Here is a 23,282-nt window from a genome sequence, read left to right on the forward strand (position 1 = left end):
TTTTTTTTTTTCCAGGAGGGAAAAAACAAACCAAAGCAAACACACCAGAAAAGCCCACCCCAAATCCAGCAAAGCAGAGGTTTCTTTATTTTGTTCTTTTTCTTTTAAATCCCAGTGATTTAAATGAATCCCAGTGTGTTGAATGCCAGTGGTTTACGTGCAGCCCCTCTGTGCAGTTGCCACTCATAAAGCAGAGAGCTCGTGTGGAGTGAAAGCCTGCACTCTGCTGTAGAGCTGAAGTCTGTATCACAGAAGAAAAAGAAAGACCTTTGACTACGCACGTGGCAGATGAGTAGGTGCAAGTGGAATGTGAACATAGCTACCTCCTGATCCAGTTGTCCATGCAGTGCACGGTGGGCCAGATCACCACAACAGCCCCCTCACCTATGGAAACTCCTGATTTTCATAGGTGAGGATGCTGCCAGTGATTCTTGGTTTCCTCACCACTGTTTGGATGCAGGCATCTGCTGATGCTGTCAGATCGTATGCTGCTCCATGTCTTTTATCAAGATGCAAAAAGACTTTTCAGTATACTCAATGCAGGTGTGTTTGTCCTTATCACAATTGCTGAATCGAAGGGATATCCCAGCCACTACCTCAGAAAAGCAGTGTAAGATGGAGATGGATGAATAGCAAATGTGCTTATTGGGGCCAAAATAGTACACGTTTAGGTGGAGCATAACCAAACAAGTGGGTCTAACTGGTGCAATGAAAGAGGTTAGTGTCTTCTCAGAGAGGGATAATATAAGCTTTCCTGCTCTGGGAGGAGGTGTACTGAGTGAAGCTGCTGAAGGCTGTACCGGCGCAGACCGGAGTACACGTGTGAGCAGCTGGTGAGGCTGTGCTGAGACTGGTGGTCTTAAAGCAGTAAAGCTGCTTCCATCTGGTTCCTCTGTCCTTGCTCCTGCATTGGGAAGCAAAACAAGCTTTATTCCTTGTGTTGCCACAACAAAAAGTTTCCTTTTCCAGGAGTGATAGACAATGATCATGTGCTCAATGTTCATATAGTCCAACCCACTGGTTAATGGCTAAGAGGTTATTTCATATCCAGCAAATATCCAACTCATTAACTGATAAAGGGCAGTTCTGGAGAGGTGACTCATGCTGCATAACTATGTTTTAGCAGACTGGGTCATGTCTGGCAGTTATTGATTTCAATGACTTCATAGTGTTGCACCATCTATACGAGGTTCTGCTTTGTGCTATTCAGTAGCAATTATTCTGAGGTCACTTTAGTTGAACGATGAAATGCTTCCATACCTTTTTAATCACATCTGTGTGGATATCAAGTTAATTCTTGTGAAATCTCTTTTAAGATGTTAGCTTTATCTTCCCCGTTTTATGCATAAAGACATATAGGTTCAGCCCCTCGGCTAACAGACACCTGAAAAATCAGATTTCTATGCCAGCTGTCTCCTAGCTCTCTATTTTCAAGAGACTTTTAGAAGTGCAACTATGAGCCTAATCAAAATGAAGTTGGATGTGCAATAACAGAAGTAGAAAACGGTTTACGTATTTTGGCTAGAAAGCCTTCTCCAAGGTCAAAAAGAGAACCAGTGGCAGAGCCAGGAATAGAACCGTTACCTCCCAGGCCTTTTTCTTTTGCTTCTGTCCCAAAAGACACTATGCAAGGTATAATATCCATTTGACAAATTGCACAGTTATGTGATGAATTGCATTTATAATGCACATTTTATGGCCTCTTTTGGCCACTTCCTACTAATCCATCTTTCCTAGGGTATGTTCTTAACACTCCACAGCTCTCAGTGGCTATTAAACAACAACACAAAAATGTTCTTTTCTCCCAAATGTAGAATTTACCACAACTTCTTTGGTCTGAAGGAGAGGCCTGAAAATATTGAGGCCTGTTCAAGTGACAGGTTTAAGGCCTGATATCCTTCAGCCTAGGCGAGTAGGAACTAATGTTTTGTATGGCAAAAGCAATGTGGGAATTTCCCAGTTTGTCATTAAAAGTATAACTTCCCTCTACCCCTGCTTGTTTATAAGGTCTGGTACTTACACATAAATCTGTGATTAGTTACTAAATACGATTTGGGCTTATTTTATAAGACTTTTATTCTCCAGCCAAAGCTTTGTCTGTTATTCATGTCAAATCCATAGCAATCAGCAAGTTACCAATTACTTCTTAACTTCATATGCTTAATATGCACATACATACACTCACTGACTGACCAGTAATGTGAATATGTCAGAATAGAAAACTGTTATTTACTGTGGTTCTGATTTCTTTAATTTCTTGCAGTGAATATGTATGTACTGTGCTATAGGATATAGGATAAAGTGACTGTACTAGAGCCCAAGTTGCTGGGACACATAGTCTTAGGCTAGGGAAGTACCTCTGATAAGGACAGCTGGACCTGAATGAAAGCTGAGCAGGACTTATGGGTGTCCTTGAAGTTAGGCAAGTAAGATTGTGGATAAAGATACATCTCGAGTATAAGCTTCAGTCTTATGTTGAGCTGAAGAGTTGTCAAAGCTTCTGAGGCATCTTCATGGTGACAGTTGGATTTTGGGGGTTGTATTACTAGCACTAATGTATCATGGGCTTAAAAATACCACTTAACCTTTCTGTTTATATACTTGTAGAACAGTCATAAAAACACCTACTTCTCAAAGATCTTGTGAGAATTAATGAACGCTGAAGTGCTTTGAAACTCTTGACCAAGAGTCATGTGAAGTGGTACTAAGTAGTATAATTGTCTATGTCTGTAATATTCTGTCTCTATATAAATGGATGTGGTTCAAAACCACAGTTCATTAAAAAAATATATATATATTCCAGGTGCAAGTCTGAAAACATTGCTATAGAACTGGGTCTTAAGCTCCATGACAGAGAGCTTAGATGAAAACACCTTTAAGAGGCATCCCCTGCCCATGGCAGGGGGTTGGAACTAGATGATCTTAAGGTCCTTTCCAACCCAAACCGTTCTATAATTAATAGAAGTTACCTTTGCTCAAAATAAACATTGTGAGTGTATTTAATTTCAGAAAACTTTAGAACCCCTTCTGCTCTCTGTTGTTCTCCCTAGAAGACTGGGAGAAATAAGCTTGTTACCACACCGGCTTTATCCTCCTGCCTTTGTCATTTGATATTGTGTTTCAGAAAACATGAACCATGAGAAAAAGTGTTTATTTTAAAATACAAAACTACGTGGAAAATACTACTGTTGCATTTCTTGAAATGTGTCCAGAGTTCAAACCTGGAGGCAGTAGACATGTGAAGTGAAACTGGCCCTACACGGTTAATAAATTCTGAGCAGAGATGCATAAATCAGCGAGGGTATTTTTAAAACTATGGTTTTGGTTTGGTTTGGTTTGGTTTCCAAAGGGTGGGCATGGGGGATGGAAACGTCTTTGGAGAGTTATTCTCTATCAGTTCAGAAAATAGAGAAAAGAATTCAGCAATACCCAGTTCTCGTTAGCAGATTGTCATTTTTGGGTTTGATGTTCCTGGGTTTAATTGTCTTTCATGTGAACAATGGCAGGAGCTCTCTAGTGTGCCATGCGAGCATGATAAAAGGGGGCCGTTCTTGCATAGCAATGCCTTTTTTTTATTATTAGCGTAAAAAATTAGCAAGCTGGAAGTCGTTAGAAGGAGTTCCATTGGCATTAATTGTAATGCAGCCTGGATTTGTTTGCAGACCAGTGCGGCAAGACAATAGCAGCAGGGAAAAAAAGCAATATTAATAGCCTCTTACTTATTGTATCATTTTAGTGAGCCTTAATAAGGTGTCTGCTGTCAACTGGAATTTATTAAAATAAAAAAAAAGAAGACATGGTAATTGATGTATTGCAGTAAGTATGGATGAGGGCTCAACTTGATTAATGTATGAGTTGGCTTTTTAAGGCATTTTAAAAAGGCTTCTTAACTGGGTCTTAAGAGACTGGCACAAGCCCACTGTAAACTACCTCATTGCAGTTGGAAAACAGCCTGACAGCTGCTGATGTCTCCTGTGGCTTTGCTTTTTTTTTCTGATCAGAGAAAACTAAAGTAATATAGTCCTTGTCAATAATTGCAGTGCTTAAAAATCTTATAAAGGGATTTCTATTCTTCCCTCCGGAGATAACTTTTCAAAGGTTAAATTAGTTTTACTTGTGTGTGCTTCAAATATCTTGGCTCCCAATAAGGATCAAGTTTTGTTTTAAATAAACTGCTAGTTTGTGCGTTGCATTGGATTAGCACCTTGCTGAATACCTCTCCTTCAGTATGAGATGGACACTACAGAGCACTTGGTTTAAGTCTAGCTAGAGTCCCTCAAAAACCTTCAAGATATTGACTCACTTGGCCAGTTTGGTGTGGAGGTATGTGCTGTTTTTTCTTGTGGTGAACTTCACCTGAATTCATCAGCTTTACTGTGTCGTCTTACTACTCAACTTCAAGAAGTAGTGGTGGAAAGGTTTGCACAGAGGTGAATGGGAATTAGGGTCTCTGATATTTATTTTACTTCAGTGTGCACCTGATTTCAAGGTCTCAGCTTAAAACATCCTGCCTGTCTAGGTGGTTCTCACACTGCCAAAATGCCAAAGATAAATGATAATAGGAAGGCCCTAACATGTGTGAGGAGGCTGTTTTATGCAGATTATGAGGAAACAGTTAAATTTTGTAGAAATATGGATTATAGGACAGTAGTATTTCTGTAACTGTATGTAGGTTTTTGTCTTAACCCACCTGTTTTGTCCTAGGTCAAACCCCCAAATATTTGTCACACTGCATAGAGGAGGCACTTGTGCTTACCTGGCATTTCAGTTGTATTTAGCCAGTAGTCTGTGACACACAGAAATGCTCTGTGAAGGTGTCACCTATAGAAATTGTTTATATAAAAATATTCCATCTTTTCTCTTGGGGTCACCATGAGCCTAAGGTGTAAGGTGAAGCGACAGTGTCTAGATTTGTTCCAGACTTGTCTCCTAGGATAACAGATCATTTTCTACTGGCTAGGCTAATCAAGGTGGTTCTTTCCTTAGCATTGTCCCCATCAGTGCTGCAAGTGTCATCCAAATAGATATCAAAGTCAAAGGGAGAGAAACAGACTTCTAATTTGTTACAGTACCGTGTTGTCCTTCCGGATAGCTCCAGGCCTTTCCCAGAGGAAGTGCTCATACTTCATTATGGATGTAAGCTTTATTAGTATAGACGTCATCAGGTTCACGTGTTAGGAAAAGCCTCTGCTTGATAACAAAGGCTGTGGCCTTTGATAATGCAACTGTTCTCCCTACTGAAGGTATGAAGTCAGTGTGGATGATATTTCTCCTTGTATGTACATGTGTATTCATATATCTTTATTTTTTTTTTGACATCCTGATCCAGCTTGGAGATCTTGTGTGATGTGATTCTCCCTCTCTGAAGACTAAAAAGAACTTGAGTGCTCTGTTTTCAGTATGTTCCTTTTGCTTTGGATCCAACCACTTAGCAGAGAAAAAGCCTAGTTGAAGTAACTTCAGAAATGTCTGTATAACCTACAGTCAGTTAATCCACAGACATTATTATTATTATTATTATATGAATAATACTTCTTTTAAGATTTCTTCTTCTGGTTTCAGAAGCCAGAAGTGCAGCAGCACAGTGTATACACTTGTGAGAGTGTTGTTTATCTCCCCCCTCTTCTGGCAGGTTTGCTAATTAAATTGCGGCATAGCTCTAAATGTGAGTTTCTTTTACATTAGAAGTCTGAACTTCAACTTCTTTCTGTGCAGCCTACCTTCTGCATGAGAAATGCAGCATGATTTTTCTAGGAACTTTCTTTTCCTGTCACCTTTATTTTATCCAACAACACTTTCTTCTCCAGTAGCTGGTGGGTAAAACCTTTCTTTCTCCTGTTCCTTGCCAGCAGGTGAAAGGAAACTTGAGTGAATTGATAGTCATATAGCACTGCATTAATTGCAGCTCCCGCTCCTTCTTGAGCCCATTGGCCACCCGAGCTTTCTAGTTCCTAGCAACACTCCAGTAACTCTGATATGTCATTGAGGATAATGTTTAGACATCTTAGGTATTTGCTCTTCTGGTTAGACTACTGTGGAGATGCTGCAGTGGTCCAGCATAGTATCTCTGTAATCCATGCCAAAAACCCATGCTGTCCCAATGGTTTCTTCATTTAGCCTAACTCACAGTTTACATAATAATTCACTTCAAGGACTGATTCACCTCGAGTCATTTTCTCCTTCTCATTCCCTTCTCTCCTTCATTTTTAGGCATGGGCTTTCTGAAATCTGTTCCTGAATATACCTAAAGGTTGCAAGCATTTGAAAGCTAAGTGTGGATTCTGATCAAAATTTTACAAATGGTTTCCATTTTATTAAGGAGTCAGATTGAAGACCATTAATAAAATGGAAACTCTGCAGCTTAATCTAACCTTGATATATTTCCAGCCTAATGCATCTGCTTATAGCCCTGTCACCGCTGGATCTGAGCACAGAGAGCATTGTTGAATACATTTTCATACCTTTGCATTTTTTTTCCTCCCCTATCCCAAGTTAGGCCAATTCTCCACTGTTCCAGTCATTGTTCTTTCCCTGACTTTGGCTAGGATTAGAAGACTCATGCCAGCCTTTATTTGATACCCTGTTTGCTGCTAAATGTGTAATTTATTTAGTGGAAAAGGGATGATGCAGAAAGGACATGGAACTTGTGGCAGATTTTGGAGTTAAATAATAATGGGTGCAATATAGTTTAATTATCTGCAAGGAGACTTACACTGATGAACAACCCCATAGCACAGCCACATGCAAAAAATGAGTAGTGATGGTGACCAAGCAGAAGTCGGCAGTCCTGACTCGTAAGATTTCATTTCACAGAATTCAAGTTACCCACCATGTTTTGGCTCTGCCAAAATTGCTGTTGGACAGAAGCAACCTGGTCTAGTGTGAGGTACCCCAGCCCATGGCAAGGGGGTTGGAACTAGATGATCTTAAGGTCCCTTCCAACCCAAACCATTCTGTGATCCTGTGTAGACCCTTGTGTACACCAGTGTCTTTCCTTCCACACCTGAAGTCTGGTTTCCCCACTTGATGTGTGGAGGTAACCTCATCTTAGGTTCCATGTCTGTTGCAAATCTGACTGACTAGATTTATCACTGAATTGTGGATTATCCCTGAGTGGTAACTACCACACAACCATAAAATCTTTATATTTCATTAATAAATGAAATTATTTAGTAGTGATTAGAAAGTTGCAGGTGTTATAGATCAGGCATTTTGAAACATGTTTCTCCTAACTCTTACTGAACTGAACCTGACCTTATCAAATAGATTCAATAATAGGCTTTGCAACATGGCTCAAACATTTGGGACATTTTTTGCTTGCACTTGCAATTTTTGAGGTGCATACTTGAAAAAGCCCAGTTTCCCCTTTTGTTCAGGTACTGTTACAAAGCCTGGCACAGAGTCCTTTCTGTGGCACTGAAAGAGGTCTCATCTCACCACATCAGAGCACAAATCTCAGATTCTCTTTCTGAAGGAGGCCCCTAGTTATTACACAAGTAAAAATACGGACGATCTCTGCCAGACATACAGGGAGACTAGGTGTCACACATCAATACAAAGAACTGTTATCACAGGAAAATGTCTCCTTCTAAACCTGGGCTTACACTAATACGAACAGGCATACAAAAGCTGCGGTGAGTGACCTTTGTTTGCATGAGAATATGTCTGCTTAGGGATTTCTTAGTTCATGTTAATTGATTGCCTGATGGGATTGATTAACTAATTGATTTACTATGGTCTGTGATTTAACACGAGGATTGGCCTAGAGTATACTTCAAAAGTTTTTGGTGTGGAAGAGAAATTTGGGAAAAGCTGGCACAGGCAAAGATAGTCTTTCTGAGCCTGACTCCAGTGTCTTATGCTGGATGGATCCCATTGCTGAGGGTGTTAATACTTAGCGTGAGTAACACTTTATAGGCTGGGTAGAGCAAAGTGAGCAGAGGAGAGGAGTGAATTTACAGCATCTTTGTTAACCCATATTTATTTCATATAAGCCCACTTCAAGTGCGTGTTATAATGTCAGTGTGTGAGGTATCCATCTTCTCTCTTACCCTTTTGCAGGCAAAGGGAGATGGACTACTGACAGGGTCTGTGCACGAAATCATTGTCCCCTCTTTCTGATAGAGTTGGCTAGAGTGGGCTCCTAATCATTATTCTCCATGTGCATCTACTCCTCCCTCACTATGGTGCACAAAAGCAGCTCTTACTGTGGAGGTGCAGAGTAAGACATGAACACCTTCACTGGAGACCAGCCTGAGATCAGCAAAGAGTACCCCCACTGCTGTGGTTCACACGTTCCTGGTGTGTGGTTCTCTGCTTCCTGGCAAAAAGGAAGCCATTTAGTGTGGAATGCCAGAACCAAAATCTATATGACAGTTTTGAAAGCATGCTCAGAGCACCTGGTGGGTGCAGTTGAAATTACTTTCCTCTTGCTTATATAAACTTGCTTCAAAGAAATTGTGTTGTAAATGTACAGTGAGGGCACAATAGACTTTCTGTTCACTCTCTGGGTATTTCTTGGTACTTAGGAGACTCAGGAAAAAAATTAAAAATATATTTCCTATTAACCTGTTTTGAAAATAGTCTTCCATATCAAAGCATGTTTAAAAGCAGATTGCATTTGATAGCAGTAGCTAAAACACAGTAAGAAGCAGCCTTTTGATCTGTTGCAAATAAACTCTCCTGCAGATAAATACGTTACAAGTGTATTTTTGTTCATTTGCTATCAAATTTAATAACAACCAGTGGAATTGAGTTCAACTAAAATGGTTTCATATCAGACTTTGAATGCATACTTTTAAATATTAAAAGATAATGATTTGTATGGCATTGTTATATAATGCATTTCTTGTCTTCTCTTGTGTGCACGTGACGAATTCCAGTCGATAAGCCCAGGACTCTGGAGTCAGTTGTCTGGCTAGTTATTAAGATTAAGATAAGTACTGAGAAAGGAAAGATACAGCACATTGTACTGCCCTGCTGGGACGGGGCCACCTCGGATTCCAAGTGTAAACAATGCATTAGTTCTCCCTGGCTTATTTCAAACCCAAGGTGTACACTGTAAATATTTGGGAAATATGATGGAAAGAGTGTGGAAAGACTTTTTTTACTTTTTATCCGTTAGAAGTTATTACTAAAAAGTGAACCGTAGCCTCCCCCTCCCCCCCAGTCCCAAATAATTTGTAAAAACCCAGGACCAATTTCTGTTAATTACTTATGAAAAATAACTTTATTTTCATAACCCAAGCCATAAAAAAGCAGACAGACATTTGGATGGCATTACCACTAGGCACTTCATGCTGAATGTGCCACAGCAACAACAACATAGTTAATGCTTGCACAGCAAAGCTCAGTTAGGGTTTTTCAGGGAAGAGGGGGGAGGAATAGGACTGGAAGGCTTGAGCTACAGAATATACTGAAGCTAATGTAAAGTCTCCTTATGACTTCAGTAAACTTTGGATCGGGTCCAGAATTAAAGTTAGCGAGGTCGGTGCTTTCTGAGCATGTTGGAGCTGTGTCTCTGTGGTGGAGTCCTAAGGGCATTGCGCTGCCTTTGCACAAGGGGGAGAGGGAGGAAGTTTTCTGTTATTCCAAAATATTACTGAGATATTAAAAAAACCACAAATATTTCCTGAAGTTCAGTTGCTGATTCTCACTAACTATAAGAAATACGAACTTTGCTGCAAATTGGTAGTGAACGCTTTCAAGACCCCAAAGTTTGAGTCATTGAAGGAGTGATAGAAAGCAGTGATTTAGGAAGTGTATTGAAGTTTCATGCTGTGCAATGTAGACCACCGGATAGCAATTAATTTTTGTTAATGAATTTTAAACTAGATGTATGGAAATGGTTGTATAAAATGTATACACTGCTAAACAGCTAACTAGTCCTTGGGGTTTTACATTTTCATTATCTGTATGTAAATCATTTCGGCGAGCATGATCTAATGAGTCAAAAACTGCTCTGAAATTTGAATTGAGATTGGCAAGACACTTTCTGAAAATCCTTATCTCCTGTTTCATTGTATGGCCCTTACAATGAAGCCATGTCTATTCTCTGATTAATCACCTCTTATGTGGAGATGGTTTGTAGGTTTTATTGTGTTTCAAAAGGGTTATTTCTAAACTCCAGGAATATCCCACATTAGCGGGGATGGGAAATTAAGGAACATTCAAAACCATTCAAGAGAAACAAGGAGCACAGCTGAGTGGTCCCCAGTGACTCCTCCTAAATCTGATGTTTCTTATGTGGTAGGAAATAAATAAATAAAATAAACCAGTTAACTGTAAAAGGTTATCTGACCAAACCATGCAAACCACTTTCTCCTGAGCGTCAGAAAGTTCTATTACTGAATTAGAAGCTGTCTCTTTCCTTCATATGCCTGGTAAATCACAGTGCTTCCTTAGCTCCCCTAAGGTATACGCTCCAATTTCCTCTTAACTGGCAATGAAGATAAATAGCTCCTGTATCTTCGCTGTTTACAGTTATCTTAAGCAAAACCAAAATTAAAGCAGAATCACTGCAGCATCACAGTTTCTCACGGAATCCTGAATATAGGACAAAAAGTTGGAATACCTCCAGAAGGATATATAACATATGAAATACAAAATATGTATATATTTTATGTATACTATATATGTATAATGTATAATATATATGTATATACAAAATATGCCTATACTTGCATACAATGCATACAATTACCTATGCCTATACAATGCCTATACAATGCGTACAATTACCGATGGACCTCAAAAAAAATGAGGTCTGATGTGCTGTAACCAGATAAAAGAAATGTACAGACTGGACTGGAATATTTGGAATACCACGCTCTGTTTCTCACCCCTTTTTTCACAGCGTGAGCATTATATCATGGTTGTGTACATTCCAGTTAGCTGCAAGTGAGAAATCACTGCCGAGGTCACGGAAATGTCAGTGCCACATACGCTGAGGATAAAAATGGATGGAATTCCCTGTTATAACTCTAATTATCAAAACTCCTAAGATGCAAGAGGAAAATGTTTGTCCTGTATGCAGTGTACTGCAGTCTGACAGACACTGCCTTGCTAAAAAAACCTGACAAACCAACCTATGCCCTAACCTATTTTAGATTTTTAACCACTTCATACACCAGGTAAGTTTAGTCAGGTATGGCTTAATGTCACATATTCACTGAATACTGTTAAAACCAGCTACAGGCTTTTTAAGCTCTTTAGCTGAACCCTCTATGGTCTGAAATACCCAGGTAGTTAGCATTCCTGCCAATTTGATATGATTGAGACCTTTACTTGAACTGACCTCAGAAGGAATAGAAGACTAATTGAGGCAGCCCTAGTTCTAGCTCTCTAGAGGTGTAAAACACTGCAAATGCTATCTGGTGCATGCATAAAAACGTTTACATAGTGGAAGAGGGGTACGGGAAAGAAAAGAAAGACTTTTCTGTCCGTCTCTCAGCAGCCTATTCCCCCTTCCTCCTGAAGCTTCAAGAAAAAATAATTTTATTCCTGTCTTAATGTCATTTCATGGTAAAATAATAAGGAAAAAAATAAATAAATAAAGGAAATGCACCCAAACAATTGCAGAAGGTAAAATTAGGACAGTACTTGGGTGCCTCAGGGCTGTAATTAAAGCTATCGAGATGAAAAGAGATATTCTGCCTCAGATTTATGTTCTGAGGAGGGAAAGGAAAAAAAAAAAAGCTGAAAGTGAAACACAGCAAAAGAAATCCTTAATTCCAATGTATTCAACTCGCCCATCAGAAGAAATGGCATTAATTCAGGTACCCAATTACTGTAATGTGGTTCAGAGCACCTCAATAGGTGTTTCAATCTCAAGCCAGGACTAACATTTGTAATCCTTTAAATGCACTTAAGAAATTGATGTTACAGCCCCACAATCTGTTAGGGGCCTTGCTTCCTGGCTGATTGCAAAGTATCCCACCATTAATTGGATCATCAGAATGTGATCCGCGTTCTGGTCCCCGGATTATGTAAGACTGACTTTGCTCTGACGCGCTGAACCAGAGGCTTCTTTTGCTGGGTATTTTGACCCTTAATGTAGATAAGTGGTATTTTTCATCAATCTTAGCTTGCATTAAAAAAGGGAAATGTCAATTCAATGTGGGGCGTTTAACTTAATTCAACATCTTTTAATTTAATACCTTGGAGAAGTTAGTCCGTCTCCGACCTGACGGAGACTTGTGCTGATGGAATGGTTTGTGGAGCGGGGTTGGAGGCACGTCGTTCCCGCTCTGTAACATGGTCAGGTCCCAAAAGTCTCTTCATGCTTCATCCCTGTATGAAAGGGAAAGGTAGAAAAACAAAACCCCAAACTTCCCCCTGACCATGCATTGCTCTATTGGTAATGAATTTCCTCAGTTCCTTTGGACTTTTCCCTGATGACTGCACTATGTGCCTGAGGGAAAAGAGACAAAAAAATTAATTCAGTGTTTACTGCCCTGTTCTCTTCTCAGCTTTGGGTTTTCTTGATTTTATTTTCTTTTATTTTTCCCCCATGAATCAGGGTGCTTTGATTAATTTGTTCAATATTCTTACTGTGTCTTGGTGCTACAGTAACAGCTGGTTTGGAAATCCTTTACATGGACTAGACCTAAAATCCTGTTGAAAATAGGGGACATCCTTTCTGACAGAAGGATGCTTTATTATTTTTTTAAGTTATTATCAGAATAAGAACAGGACATGTCATAATACTTTTTTCCTCTTTCTCTTTTTTTTTTCTTGTGCTGCATATAAAAGCCCTTCTAATGCTTCTCTTCCTGATACTGAATGTGTTTGTCCCAGTGGTGCAGCCAGAAGTTCAAAGGTGACTGCAAGACTTCTTTCTTTATTCTTTTTCCCCTAATGAAAACAGTAAGTTTCCCAGTTTTCTCAGCATTGCAAACAGCATCAGATTCGAGTCTTACCATGGCTTTGGGAAAACCATTCTATGACATGGTGTCTCTTGGCCTCATAGTTGCTAGGGGTGAAGTTGGTGGGGTAAAGAGAATAACATTAGGTTTCATGACCAAGGCTTGATATTTCTCCTGGAGCTGCTGCTTAGTAATTCTGGGTATGGCAATGATTTCAGTCAAGTTAGTACCCACTATCTATCTATCTACACACATATCGACAATCACTGGCAGAATCTGACATTTTTGGTGTTCCAAAGAAAAAGAAGCTCTTTTCATCTCTATCGCACGGTGGCAGAAGCCCATATAAATAATTTTGCAGCTGAGGCTGACTGAAGGTCTTCCTTCTTTTGTTTTCTCTCAAGACCTCAGTTTTAATTTTCCAACTCTCCCCCCTCCTTTGCAAGTCACTCAAATACTGCTGTACTGTGGGCAGGAAGAACTGCCGAGGCACAGCAATGGTGTGGGGTGGTTGGACTTGATGTTTCACTGCTGTCTTCTAGGCTGTGGAGACCTTTTTTGAGAGGTCTTTAGAACGTTAGAGGTTGAGGAAAAACAAGCTTTTGAGGTAGCAGCTTTGTTTAATGAGAAATGCTCGATCCCAAGGAGAATAGAGGACTGAAGAGGGTGGTTCTTGCATTTTTCCCGCTCTCCTGCTGGCCAAGACCAATTCAGAGTCTGCCGTATGGGGGGAAAAAAAGGTCAAAACTTTGAGGCAGGGGATTTAAATAGGTTTGGCACAGCTTGTTAGACATCCCATCCATACAGGTTTTGTAGTTGCTTAGGATGAGTTCTCTCAGTATAGCAGAGAGCATAGCTGGCCTAATCTTCAGTCACACTAATGGGGTTCTGTAGATTAACAGAATACCTTGGTTAGCCTTCTTGCTGGATTTACAGACACAACAAACACAGATGTGTATGAAAGCTTTTGGTGGGAGATGCTTTTGTGATCTCGAAGGCCAATAGGAAGAGAACTGGCCTGGCATTTGGAGTGAGCTGACATTAACAATTAATTGCTCACTGAGTAGGAGGAGGCAGAGTTTCTGATGTTGGGGTGGGGGTTTGGGTCTGTGTGAGGTTGCTGTTACTCGTACAAGGTATGTGGCTCATACATAAGTGCCTGACCTTGCTGCTTTTCACCCCCCACCCCCCTTCCTTTTTTTCTTTCTCCTTTCTTCCTGATATGAATTGAATAGGCAGGTAGATATATACAGTTCTGGTCAGCCTAATTGGCGCTAGAGGTGATATGGTGCAACACTAGGACAGGATGACCTTTAGGTTTAGGCTCCTGGCTGGAGCACAAGAAATATGTGCATTCAATTCCTAGCAGTTCTCTGGCTGGTCTCTTTGAACTGCAGTATGTATTGGTCATGGTGGTCTTCTCTGCACTTGTACAGCTCCTGGCCTCTCAGGAGGATCTCATCTGGAACAATAGATACCACTGAACTGCAAGTAAGAGCCCTGGCTAGAGATTCCTATAAGCAGGTGACCAGCTTGCAAAAATATAATGCTTTTCTACCAGGCATGTTTCATGTTGCAATATTCGAATCTCTGTGTTCTCCTTGAAACTTCCCCCATGGATGAAGAATGTGAATTTGTGCTGTGATGTTACATACTTGCTATACTAACATGCGAAGAAAAGTTCAAAGACTTTTCTTTATCCATGAGGGAATTACACCTACTTTAGCTTAAGTATTTTTTAGCAAGCAGTGTTAAAGAAAGCTTGTTTGGCCATGTTCAGACCTGGTATAAACAGAATCACCTTTCCTGGAGAGAAGCTGTATCTACTTCTGCCAGACCTAAGTTTAGCTCAGAGACTTCCGGATAAGTACTAGTCTCACAACTCAGCTCGTTCAACACCAATACAAAGCTAATAATAAATTAAAACAATAAATAAGAAACAAAATAAGTAAATCTAAAATTACTTTGGCCACAGAACAAACATATTGCTTCTTCCTGCGTGGAAGGGCCTAACCTTCTGTAGGGAGAGTAGGATCTGTGATATGTCTGGGATTGATAGCATTCCTACAGCAACAGTATTTTTGAGCAAGCTTTGTACTAGCGTAAGAGGCTTCTGAGTTATTCCACTGTATGGAGGGAAAAGGAAACCTTTTCTAGGTTGTGGCAATGCATTCTTGGGCAATTGATTTTAAACACAGAGAGTGTTATCTCAGGGTGTTTTGCTGTATGGAGTTGCATTGGAAGTGCATTACTTCCAATCTGTTTACTTGGAGTCTTGGGTGATGCTTCTCTGCTGCCTTATCCCTGGATAGAAAGCTGATCTTTCTATCAGCTTTCTGTTTTAAGCACACTACAAGGTTGGAAAGTAGTGTTTTAAGTACACTACAAGGTTGGAAAGTAAAGTTGAGTTTGCAACGAAGCAGATATATTGGCTTCCCATGCTTTGAAGACAAATGGAGTCTCATCCATCGCTGCTACACCAGTATGCCGGTGCTGTTTCAGGTTGCTTTGGGTTAGGATTTCAGTTTGCCCTTCCTTCCTAATGGGGTCCCTTGGTGGAGAATGCCATCCAAGTGCAGGATGGATGAGGTGCCCTAAGGACCTGTATCAGGCTTGCCTTTTAAGCAGTGCCTTGCTGAACTGTGAACTGGGCTTTTCTAAGTGCTGTGTGGGGTTATGAATTCAACTTTGAGAAAAAAAAAAGGGGGGAAGGGGGAACAAACACCATATACAGCAGCTCATGTCAGCCTGAAAGCGCACCATATTCGGTGGCAGTATTAATATGCATCTAAAATGATTTTCTTGTGGTGTCTTAAGTATTTCCCAGAGGCTCCTTTCTTTGTTCTAACTCCCTGTGGAAGGGGCAGAGAAAAATTGCTAGCGCGTTCGCTTCGGCCACTGTCAGCGCCAGGCTCGCAGCAGAATTAATTCCATCCTCTCTAATGACTGTCAGTTACTTCATTGCCAGGGAAATGGCCCCCTCCGTCTTCAGGATCATAGCGACTAAGTTCCATTACGCAGGACAACACTTCCCTCCTCCAGGCTGCCTGCAAAGTGCTGCTTCTTGCCAGCGTGGCCGGGTTTCCCTGTTGGGTAATGTGTACCTATCCCAGGGCAGGCTGTGTATCGACAGCTTGCATGTCCTCTGCTTGACGTTTTACTCTTGGTTTTAATCTGAAAAGTAAACCCTGTGTTTCCTTCATATTGGGAGGGGGGAAGGATTTAAAGTAGGCAGGATGAAACAAACCTATGCGCTATATTCATTATGATCACATCCTCACCTGGACTTCTTGGTTTCCTGGGAAGATATTTTTGCAAGACCAGACTACATAAATAGTGAATGTTTTTTGCACTGGAATGCATACTTTTTGGGATTGGATTCCTCTTTGAATTCACTAGTCCAGCTTTCACAAAGGCCCAACCACACAAAATGCAAATACTTTTCAAGGCAGTGTTGATTAATTCAGCAAATTCAGACCATCCTACATGGTGGTGCAAAACAAATGCCCTGTTTCTGTTTCCCAAACTTGCACTCACTACGAACTTCACCGTGCAATTAGTTAGATGCTGTTGCTAAATATGTAGGACAAATGCGACCTATAAGGGAACACTAATCAGCATATTTTGCGATTTTGTGAGTGATAGCTCACACGTACTGGGCTGTGAAGCTGAGCAAGTGTCTTTTAAATGGTTGATTTAGGTTTCAGTGTTGAGCCCAGCTGTTCCTTGAAACACTCTGTACAGTACAGTAATTTAGAGTGTAATGGTCTCATATAAGAAGGTAAATGTGAATCATAGGTGGACTGCTTCTGAATGATGACAAGGGTGTGAGCACTCTCCCTGCCCTTGTCTTTCCCCTCCCGGTTTCTCATTCTCCTATGTTTTGTTTTATTTATTTATTTTTTCTTTCCTCCCTGTCTCTTTGCAACACAGGTAGGCACATTCCAGTGTGACTCTGAGCCTGCTATCTATCAGTTAATCTGGTCCTCGTGTTTGATTTTGATGTCTTTTTTCACCTTGGCTACCCCAAGATACCCATACTGCCTCAAGTAGCTTTGAATGTACCACTAAGTGTATGTTACAGAATAAGGAGTGAAACATTGTCTTCACCCAAGATTTGGAAGTGGTAGGAAATGACCTCTTACACTTCTTTTGCTTTTTAGATCTTTAAGCCCTAAGCCACCCTAAATCTACTGTCCCTATAAAAAGCTGTGTTTTAAAAGGCTTTAGGAGGCTTGCTGACCTTGCAACCTACTTTGTAAGGAGTCTGCACCCACAGCTATTAAACAAAATTAATTTCAGCACTTTTAAATTGTTAATCTTGCAAAAGACAACTTCTTGCTCTCCTGTGATCCCACAGGTCATCATTCTGTGAGCTGCAAGCCATCGCCAGGGTTCATGGCTCTGAACATCATCAGTCTGCTTGTGGTCTCCCAAATGCCTTGCAAAATTAATTCCTTTGGCCTCCACTTTCCCTCCCCAGCAGCTCCTTGAAGGTGCTTGGTGAGCTCTGTGTGTGTAGCAGCTACTCACGAGTAGCCACACCACAGATTATTCTTATTTTAAGGTTATTCTATTCTAAATCAGTGCTTCCAATCCTCAGCTCATGGTAATGAACTTTGGGCAACAAGACATGAATTCTAAACCTGAATGACAGGTTTAGAATTCAGAGTGTTAGGGTTTCTAGTGAAAGGGTGATCTCTCTTGTAAGTTAAGTTTCTCCATGCCCATGGGGCAAATGCTTTACCAGGTGCTAACTTATTTTGAATCTTCTTAAATGTGTTTTATCTGCCTGGCCATGAAGTTCAGAAATGTTGCCTTTTTTTTTCCTCCAGGTAGCAATATGTGTGAATGCACTGGGAATGGGAGAGAAAGCGTGTGCTGTGTCTGGTATTATCGTGCCTGGTTGTCTCTGCTTCTTCCACCTCTTTTGTCTCTGCCACTCAAGCCAATTTCAGCCATACGCCGACTCTCATTTGGGATAATAGCCTCTCTTTTAACTGTTGTCTTGTCATGTTTGATTCGGCAGCACAAGGGTTTTAAATTAGCCAAAACGTTTGCATGCTGGGCTTAGTCTGCTGCCACTACCAGTTGTAGAGCCACTAAACCACTTGATGCTGAAATTGATGATTGCTCGGAAGGAATAAGAAATGTTGGTGGCTACCGGGAAGATTCATTCACGCCGAGCCCCTTTTAAGAAACCTAGGGGGGAGGGAGAGAGAGATTTCCTTCATTTTCCTGCTGCCTGGCCGGTGGTTGCATTGTGCTTGTGCCAGGTTCCTGCTGAGTGATTACAGCCTTGCTAGGCTGCGTAGTTCCTGTGATTTCAACATAAAAACAGAACAAGAAAAATGCACAGGGAAAGGAAGGGGAGGGGGGGATAAAGCTCCAAAGACTTGCAGTTCAATTCAGTAATGTAGAATTATGGTGTGTTAACTCGCCCACTTGTTGTTGTTGTTGGGGGTTTTTTAAGCTAATTTATCCCCCCATACTAGAACTTTACTTGTTGGAAGTTTTGCCCAGTAGAAGACTCTGTTGGCCTGCCTGAGTTGGTGATGCTAAACAACCGCTGGGCTGTGAGCAGGTTTTAATATTCTGTGGATTAAAACACACGCCCCCAAAATGCCTTTTACTTGTTTATAGTTGTGCTTGAAAATATGGAAGGGCAAAATTTATAAGGGAGAAGAAGATGGCAGTGCTTGAGAAACTGTACAAAAAGAAAGCAAATGAAGCTGTAGAATTAAATATGAATGACTAGGGCTATACGAGAACATAATTGTATTTCAGAACTATATACAATCACATATGCAAAGTGAGGGAGGCAACTTTTCTTTCCACTGAGTGGATTTGGTTTCTTTTTGAAACTAATGTTGTGGCTGGTGTGTTGGTTGTGGTTCTTTGTTTCAGAACTATCTTCTGGGTTACGGTGATGATAGGTAGTCAAATGGTCAGAAAAGGTCAGTAAGAGACCCATGTATAGTGGCTCAGGGTTTCCAAGTCCATAGACAAACACTGTCAAGCAGAAAATAGTAGCAACTGTGATTTAAAAACAAAACATCAAACCAAACAAACCTCAGCCCTCTATTAGCCATATATGCAAGTTCCCAGATATATATATATATATAATTCATTATACAGTCTCAAGACCCTAAATATAACACATGTGGGAATACAGTTGCATAGCATCCAAGCGAAGGAAGATGTTCTCATTTGATCTAATATTGCTAACATTATTATTAGCAATTTTCTAGCACTTTTTTCCTGATTACCGAGCCACATGTTCTCTTGCATAAGATGCCCTTTTTTGCTAAAAGAAAAAAAAATAATCTTGTAACTCTGAAGGTGTTGGCATCCAACTTTATCTCTCTTGTATGTAATAAATTGTGAAGAAATCATGTGAATGACTAAAGCTCTAAAAATACAAATCTAACTAAGAGGCTGAATCTCTGGGGCCCAGCAGTGGCGTGCTGTTGTGCAAATCTAGCTCTAAGGGTTTCCGTCTGTGCCAATTAACAGTAGACTGGAAAGCCAGGCGACCATGATGGGTTTAGTCCTGTTATCTAACTGCTGCACTGTTCGGAATTGCTGATTTCCCTGCAAAATCATGACAGATGTATTACAGGAAAATGTATTGGTCGAGTAGCTCGTGAGAGAGTTAATGCAAGGGATAATAAGTAGCTAAGACTGTGTCCTCCAGCAGACTTTGATGTGGTTTGATAATATATGGGATGGGTCAATCTGCCCTATTAGCAAATGTAGCCAGTTTATGCTCTACATACAAACTAGAGATTTGATAAAGCACTAAATTAGTTTTCACAAGGTATTAGATGTTAGATACTTAATGGGATCATCATGCTTTTGCTACACTTGGTTAAGATGTGTTCTGTAACAGAAGCATGCAGCAGCATGACATTTCACCAGGAAAGGAAGCGTGTCTTGTGACTGAACCACGAGTCTGGGAATTATAATGTCCAGGCATTGCTTGGCTTCCAAGGTACCATCTCTCTGATTTATCAGAGAGTTTTCTCTTTTCACATCTGCAGAGTGGGACTGTCTCCTTCCCTTTTCTCTTTGCCGCCTTGGAAGCTTAAGACATCCATGCTTGTAAAGTGTATTGTTTTTATCCTTGGATGCAAGGGTGCAAGTAATCCTAATTCCGTGAAGCTTCAGTTGTGTGATACTCATACTGTCCCACTCAGTAGCTGCTTCAAGTTCCCTAAACTTGGCAGCAGAGAATTTACAGGTCCCAGCAGATATGAATAAGATACCTTGGTGGAGTGTGGAAGGAGGAGCTCAGGGATTTGATGTAGTGCTCCACAACTGCACTCTGCATTCACTCTGTGCCAGTGTTCAACTAATACTTAAAAGGTAAAGTAAAACCAATAGTTTAGTGATTCCAGAGACACTTTCGTACAGCCAAAAATCCATTAGCAAGGCATGTAACATGGGGACAACATCCTTGCCTTCATACACTTGCACCCATTCTACTGGTGGGGAACATAGGCAAAGAAGGAGACCTTGCCAGGGCCACAGGGCAAGTCAGGCTCTGAAGTGATTTCTCTGAGCATTCCCTTATCTGAGCTGATATTCAGTCCACTAATGCAGGCTGCTGCTTTGCTTAGCTGGTAACTCTTTATAAGCTGGTTTCTTCACTATCAAAGAAAGGGTTGTAAAATGACTTTGTTCTGTGTTTTTTGTCTTGTTAAGTAAAAGTCTAAAACTGCTGACAGCAGCGTATGCCCACAGTTACCTTTCAGATATCTATGCTTTAAAACCCATAAAGTGTTTTGTAGTTATCACACAAATCTAATTTTTGCTAATTTTTTTTTTTTTGCCTGTGTTTACAGATACTGTTCTTAATTCCATTTGAAATACTTTGTTTTACTTTCTCTTTACATTTTACCACTTATGCAAGTAGCTGGTCCTGAACGACCGCTACCAGGCTTTGTGCTTCTCCTAGCACTAGGGAAACATTCCTACCTTTTCATGAAATACGGTGAGTGTCATATATAAAATGATCCTGTCTGAAAGGATAGTTGCAACATCTATAGGATCTGTGTTGCATCCCAACATAGATCACAGTGGAAAATGACTCAAAATTACGTGGCAGCTTCTCCCCCGTTTACCTCCCCCCATCCTTCCCTTTCTCAGTGGTAAGAAATGCGTCATGTATTGTGACAGTTTACTAATAATCCATTTGCATCTTTCATTAGCTTGGTATTTATAGGATTGCAAAAGGGCATCGGTACCACTCAGCCTCTGCCAGTGCCAGTGTCCCAAGGACTGAAATGTATTTTAAAAGCACCGGGTCATACCCTGGCCTCGGCAATGGGCTCACCCAGCTCTGGCAGAAGCCTGTGCCATGCTTTGGGCTGAAATCCCACGTTTTAAAACCCGCTGAGGCCAGTGTAGACTTCATCTGCTTGTATAAACAAGAAGATTTTGCCTCATAACTCCTTCTAAGCCTGTACCTAATGAGCTCAGAGCTGGAGGGTTGCGTTTTCCCTAATAAATTCCTTTTTTTGAACCCACTTGTTAGTCAAGCGTTGTGCACACTAACTACAGCGAGGGCCCTGGGCATAAATTACTCTCGCGTGGCACTGTCTCCGAGCAGCCCCCCAGTTATGGATTACTTTGTTCTCAACTTGACAGGAACATAATTAGAACTGTTGATGAAATCTACCAAATTGTTCCTCCGTGGCCTCAATGGTCAGGAAATTTGGCTGAGTCGTATTTGTCACCGACATAAAGGCTCTAAACACTTCATATTAACTATGTTATTAATGTGCCCTCTAATCCGTCCGTGAATTGGTAACACTTGGAGCGAGCGCCTTCTGATGAATGCATTGTAATGCTGTTGAAAAGTTTCTAGAGGGTGGGGAATAAAGAGAAATTAATGAAAAGTGAACATTCCCAGGCTGTTTCTTTTCTCTGTGTGTGTATTTTTATGTTATACAGTTTTGTTTTAATTGGAGATTCATTTAGGCTTTACATTGACAAGACCGTTTTCTGTTCTATAGGATTTGCTGACATTTGGGCTGTTTCATTGCCAGAGGAGGCTTTGTGTGTCCCAAAGGAAGTGAGTGATCTGGCCATAACAAATCCTGCCAAAATATTTTAACACCGTTACGATTTTCTAATGCAATGCGTAGTGAATGTGGCTAGAAAAGGATGGTGAGTCCACAAAGGGGGTTCACTCCCTCTCCTCTGCAGTTTGTCTGGTGGAACGAGCACGCAGGAGCTGCTGGGGGTGGCGGGAGATCGCAGCCAGCAATGGGAGGGGATGTTTGCATTGCTTCAGGCATAGTGATAGCTTGCGCTTGATCTTTAAGCCAACCTTTCCCATTGTGGTCCTGCTCTTGAACCTTCCGAGAGTCCAGGGTGATCAGGGACAGTGTTTTAGTTGTGCTAAATAAATTCTTTAGGCTGCTGTAAATATTCAGTAATTTACAACAGAGAAACGTGTTATAGATGAGAGAGACATTAGTGTGGCTGAAGGTCCTAGAAGTTGACAAGCTGCTGTCTTGGGGAAAAGCAACTCTAACCTTCAAGACAAAGGGTGATCTCATAGTCCAGTATGGTCTTGAAGAACACTAATGTGGCTCTTAGCTATGTGAGCCACTGTGCTTAAAGTTTTAGAATGCAAAAATTAGAGTTTTCACATGTAGCATTCAGGGGATGAGGACAATTCTGACAACCTGATGTTTAGCATAGAGCTGGAAGGATGGGAAAACAGTAATTTTAATCCCTGAGCTGTTCTCTAAAGCAGCAGGTAAATTAGCTGCTGTTTTTCTAATACTTTGGTGATTTGCTTATATGAAATTTAACACCATCTACTCACACCCTTCTTTCCTCCCAAGAAAACCTCCAAAACAAAACACTTAAAACCAAGCAAACAAAACCCAAACCAAAACACGAAAACCAAGCAAACAAAACCCAAACCAAAACACGAAAACCAAGCAAACAAAACCAAACCAAAACATGTCTAAACTTAGTATTTAGTAAATAATTTAACACCTAAAACCAGCAAACAGTTCAAAATGTGCTGACTGCAGAACATCAGCCGTCGTCTCTTGTGCCCAACATCCATCATGTTAGATTACTCTCTCAAGTAGCTTCTGTGCCATAGTAAACTCGTGTTGCTTTGGTCATTTTACATTCACATACTTAAGAATAAGCAAAGTAGCTGACCATGTGTACCAGCAAGTTTTGCTGAAAGGAGGAAAGATAATGAGAAATGGGAAAGTTGAGGGTGACCACAGCTTTAGAAGTTGCTCCATGTGAGCAGATTCTTCCACTTCTGCTGAACAGTCCCAAGTTTCCGACTGGGTTGAGCTATTTGCCCCTAACCTGTGTTGTCAGTGCTCAGAGGCATAAGCAAAGTCAGGCTTTTCACTGTTGATGGTGTTTCCCATT

The 23,282-nt window shown here is 40.8% G+C and overlaps 1 protein-coding gene across 6 annotated transcripts in view; it reads left to right on the top strand.

Moving 5' to 3' along the window:
- ESRRG (estrogen related receptor gamma) overlaps positions 1-23,282 on the top strand; it is a 380,477-nt gene that overhangs the window by 125,606 nt on the left and 231,589 nt on the right. For 2 of the 6 annotated variants that reach the window (XM_030500073.1, XM_030500068.1), the window contains one exon: positions 21,887-21,945. The exons of 3 other annotated variants lie outside the window; for them this stretch is intronic. Coding sequence is in view for 1 of the 3 variants with exons in the window: in XM_030500070.1 (XP_030355930.1) it covers positions 22,006-22,040 (35 nt within the window). In the remaining 2 variants the exon portion in view is untranslated. Of the gene's footprint in view, positions 1-21,886; positions 22,041-23,282 lie in introns of those variants that run through there. One more of the 6 variants, XM_030500070.1, reaches the window with a different exon arrangement.

This window comes from Strigops habroptila, chromosome 10 (assembly GCF_004027225.2).
Source record: "Strigops habroptila isolate Jane chromosome 10, bStrHab1.2.pri, whole genome shotgun sequence".
NCBI classification, from domain to species: domain Eukaryota; kingdom Metazoa; phylum Chordata; class Aves; order Psittaciformes; family Psittacidae; genus Strigops; species Strigops habroptila.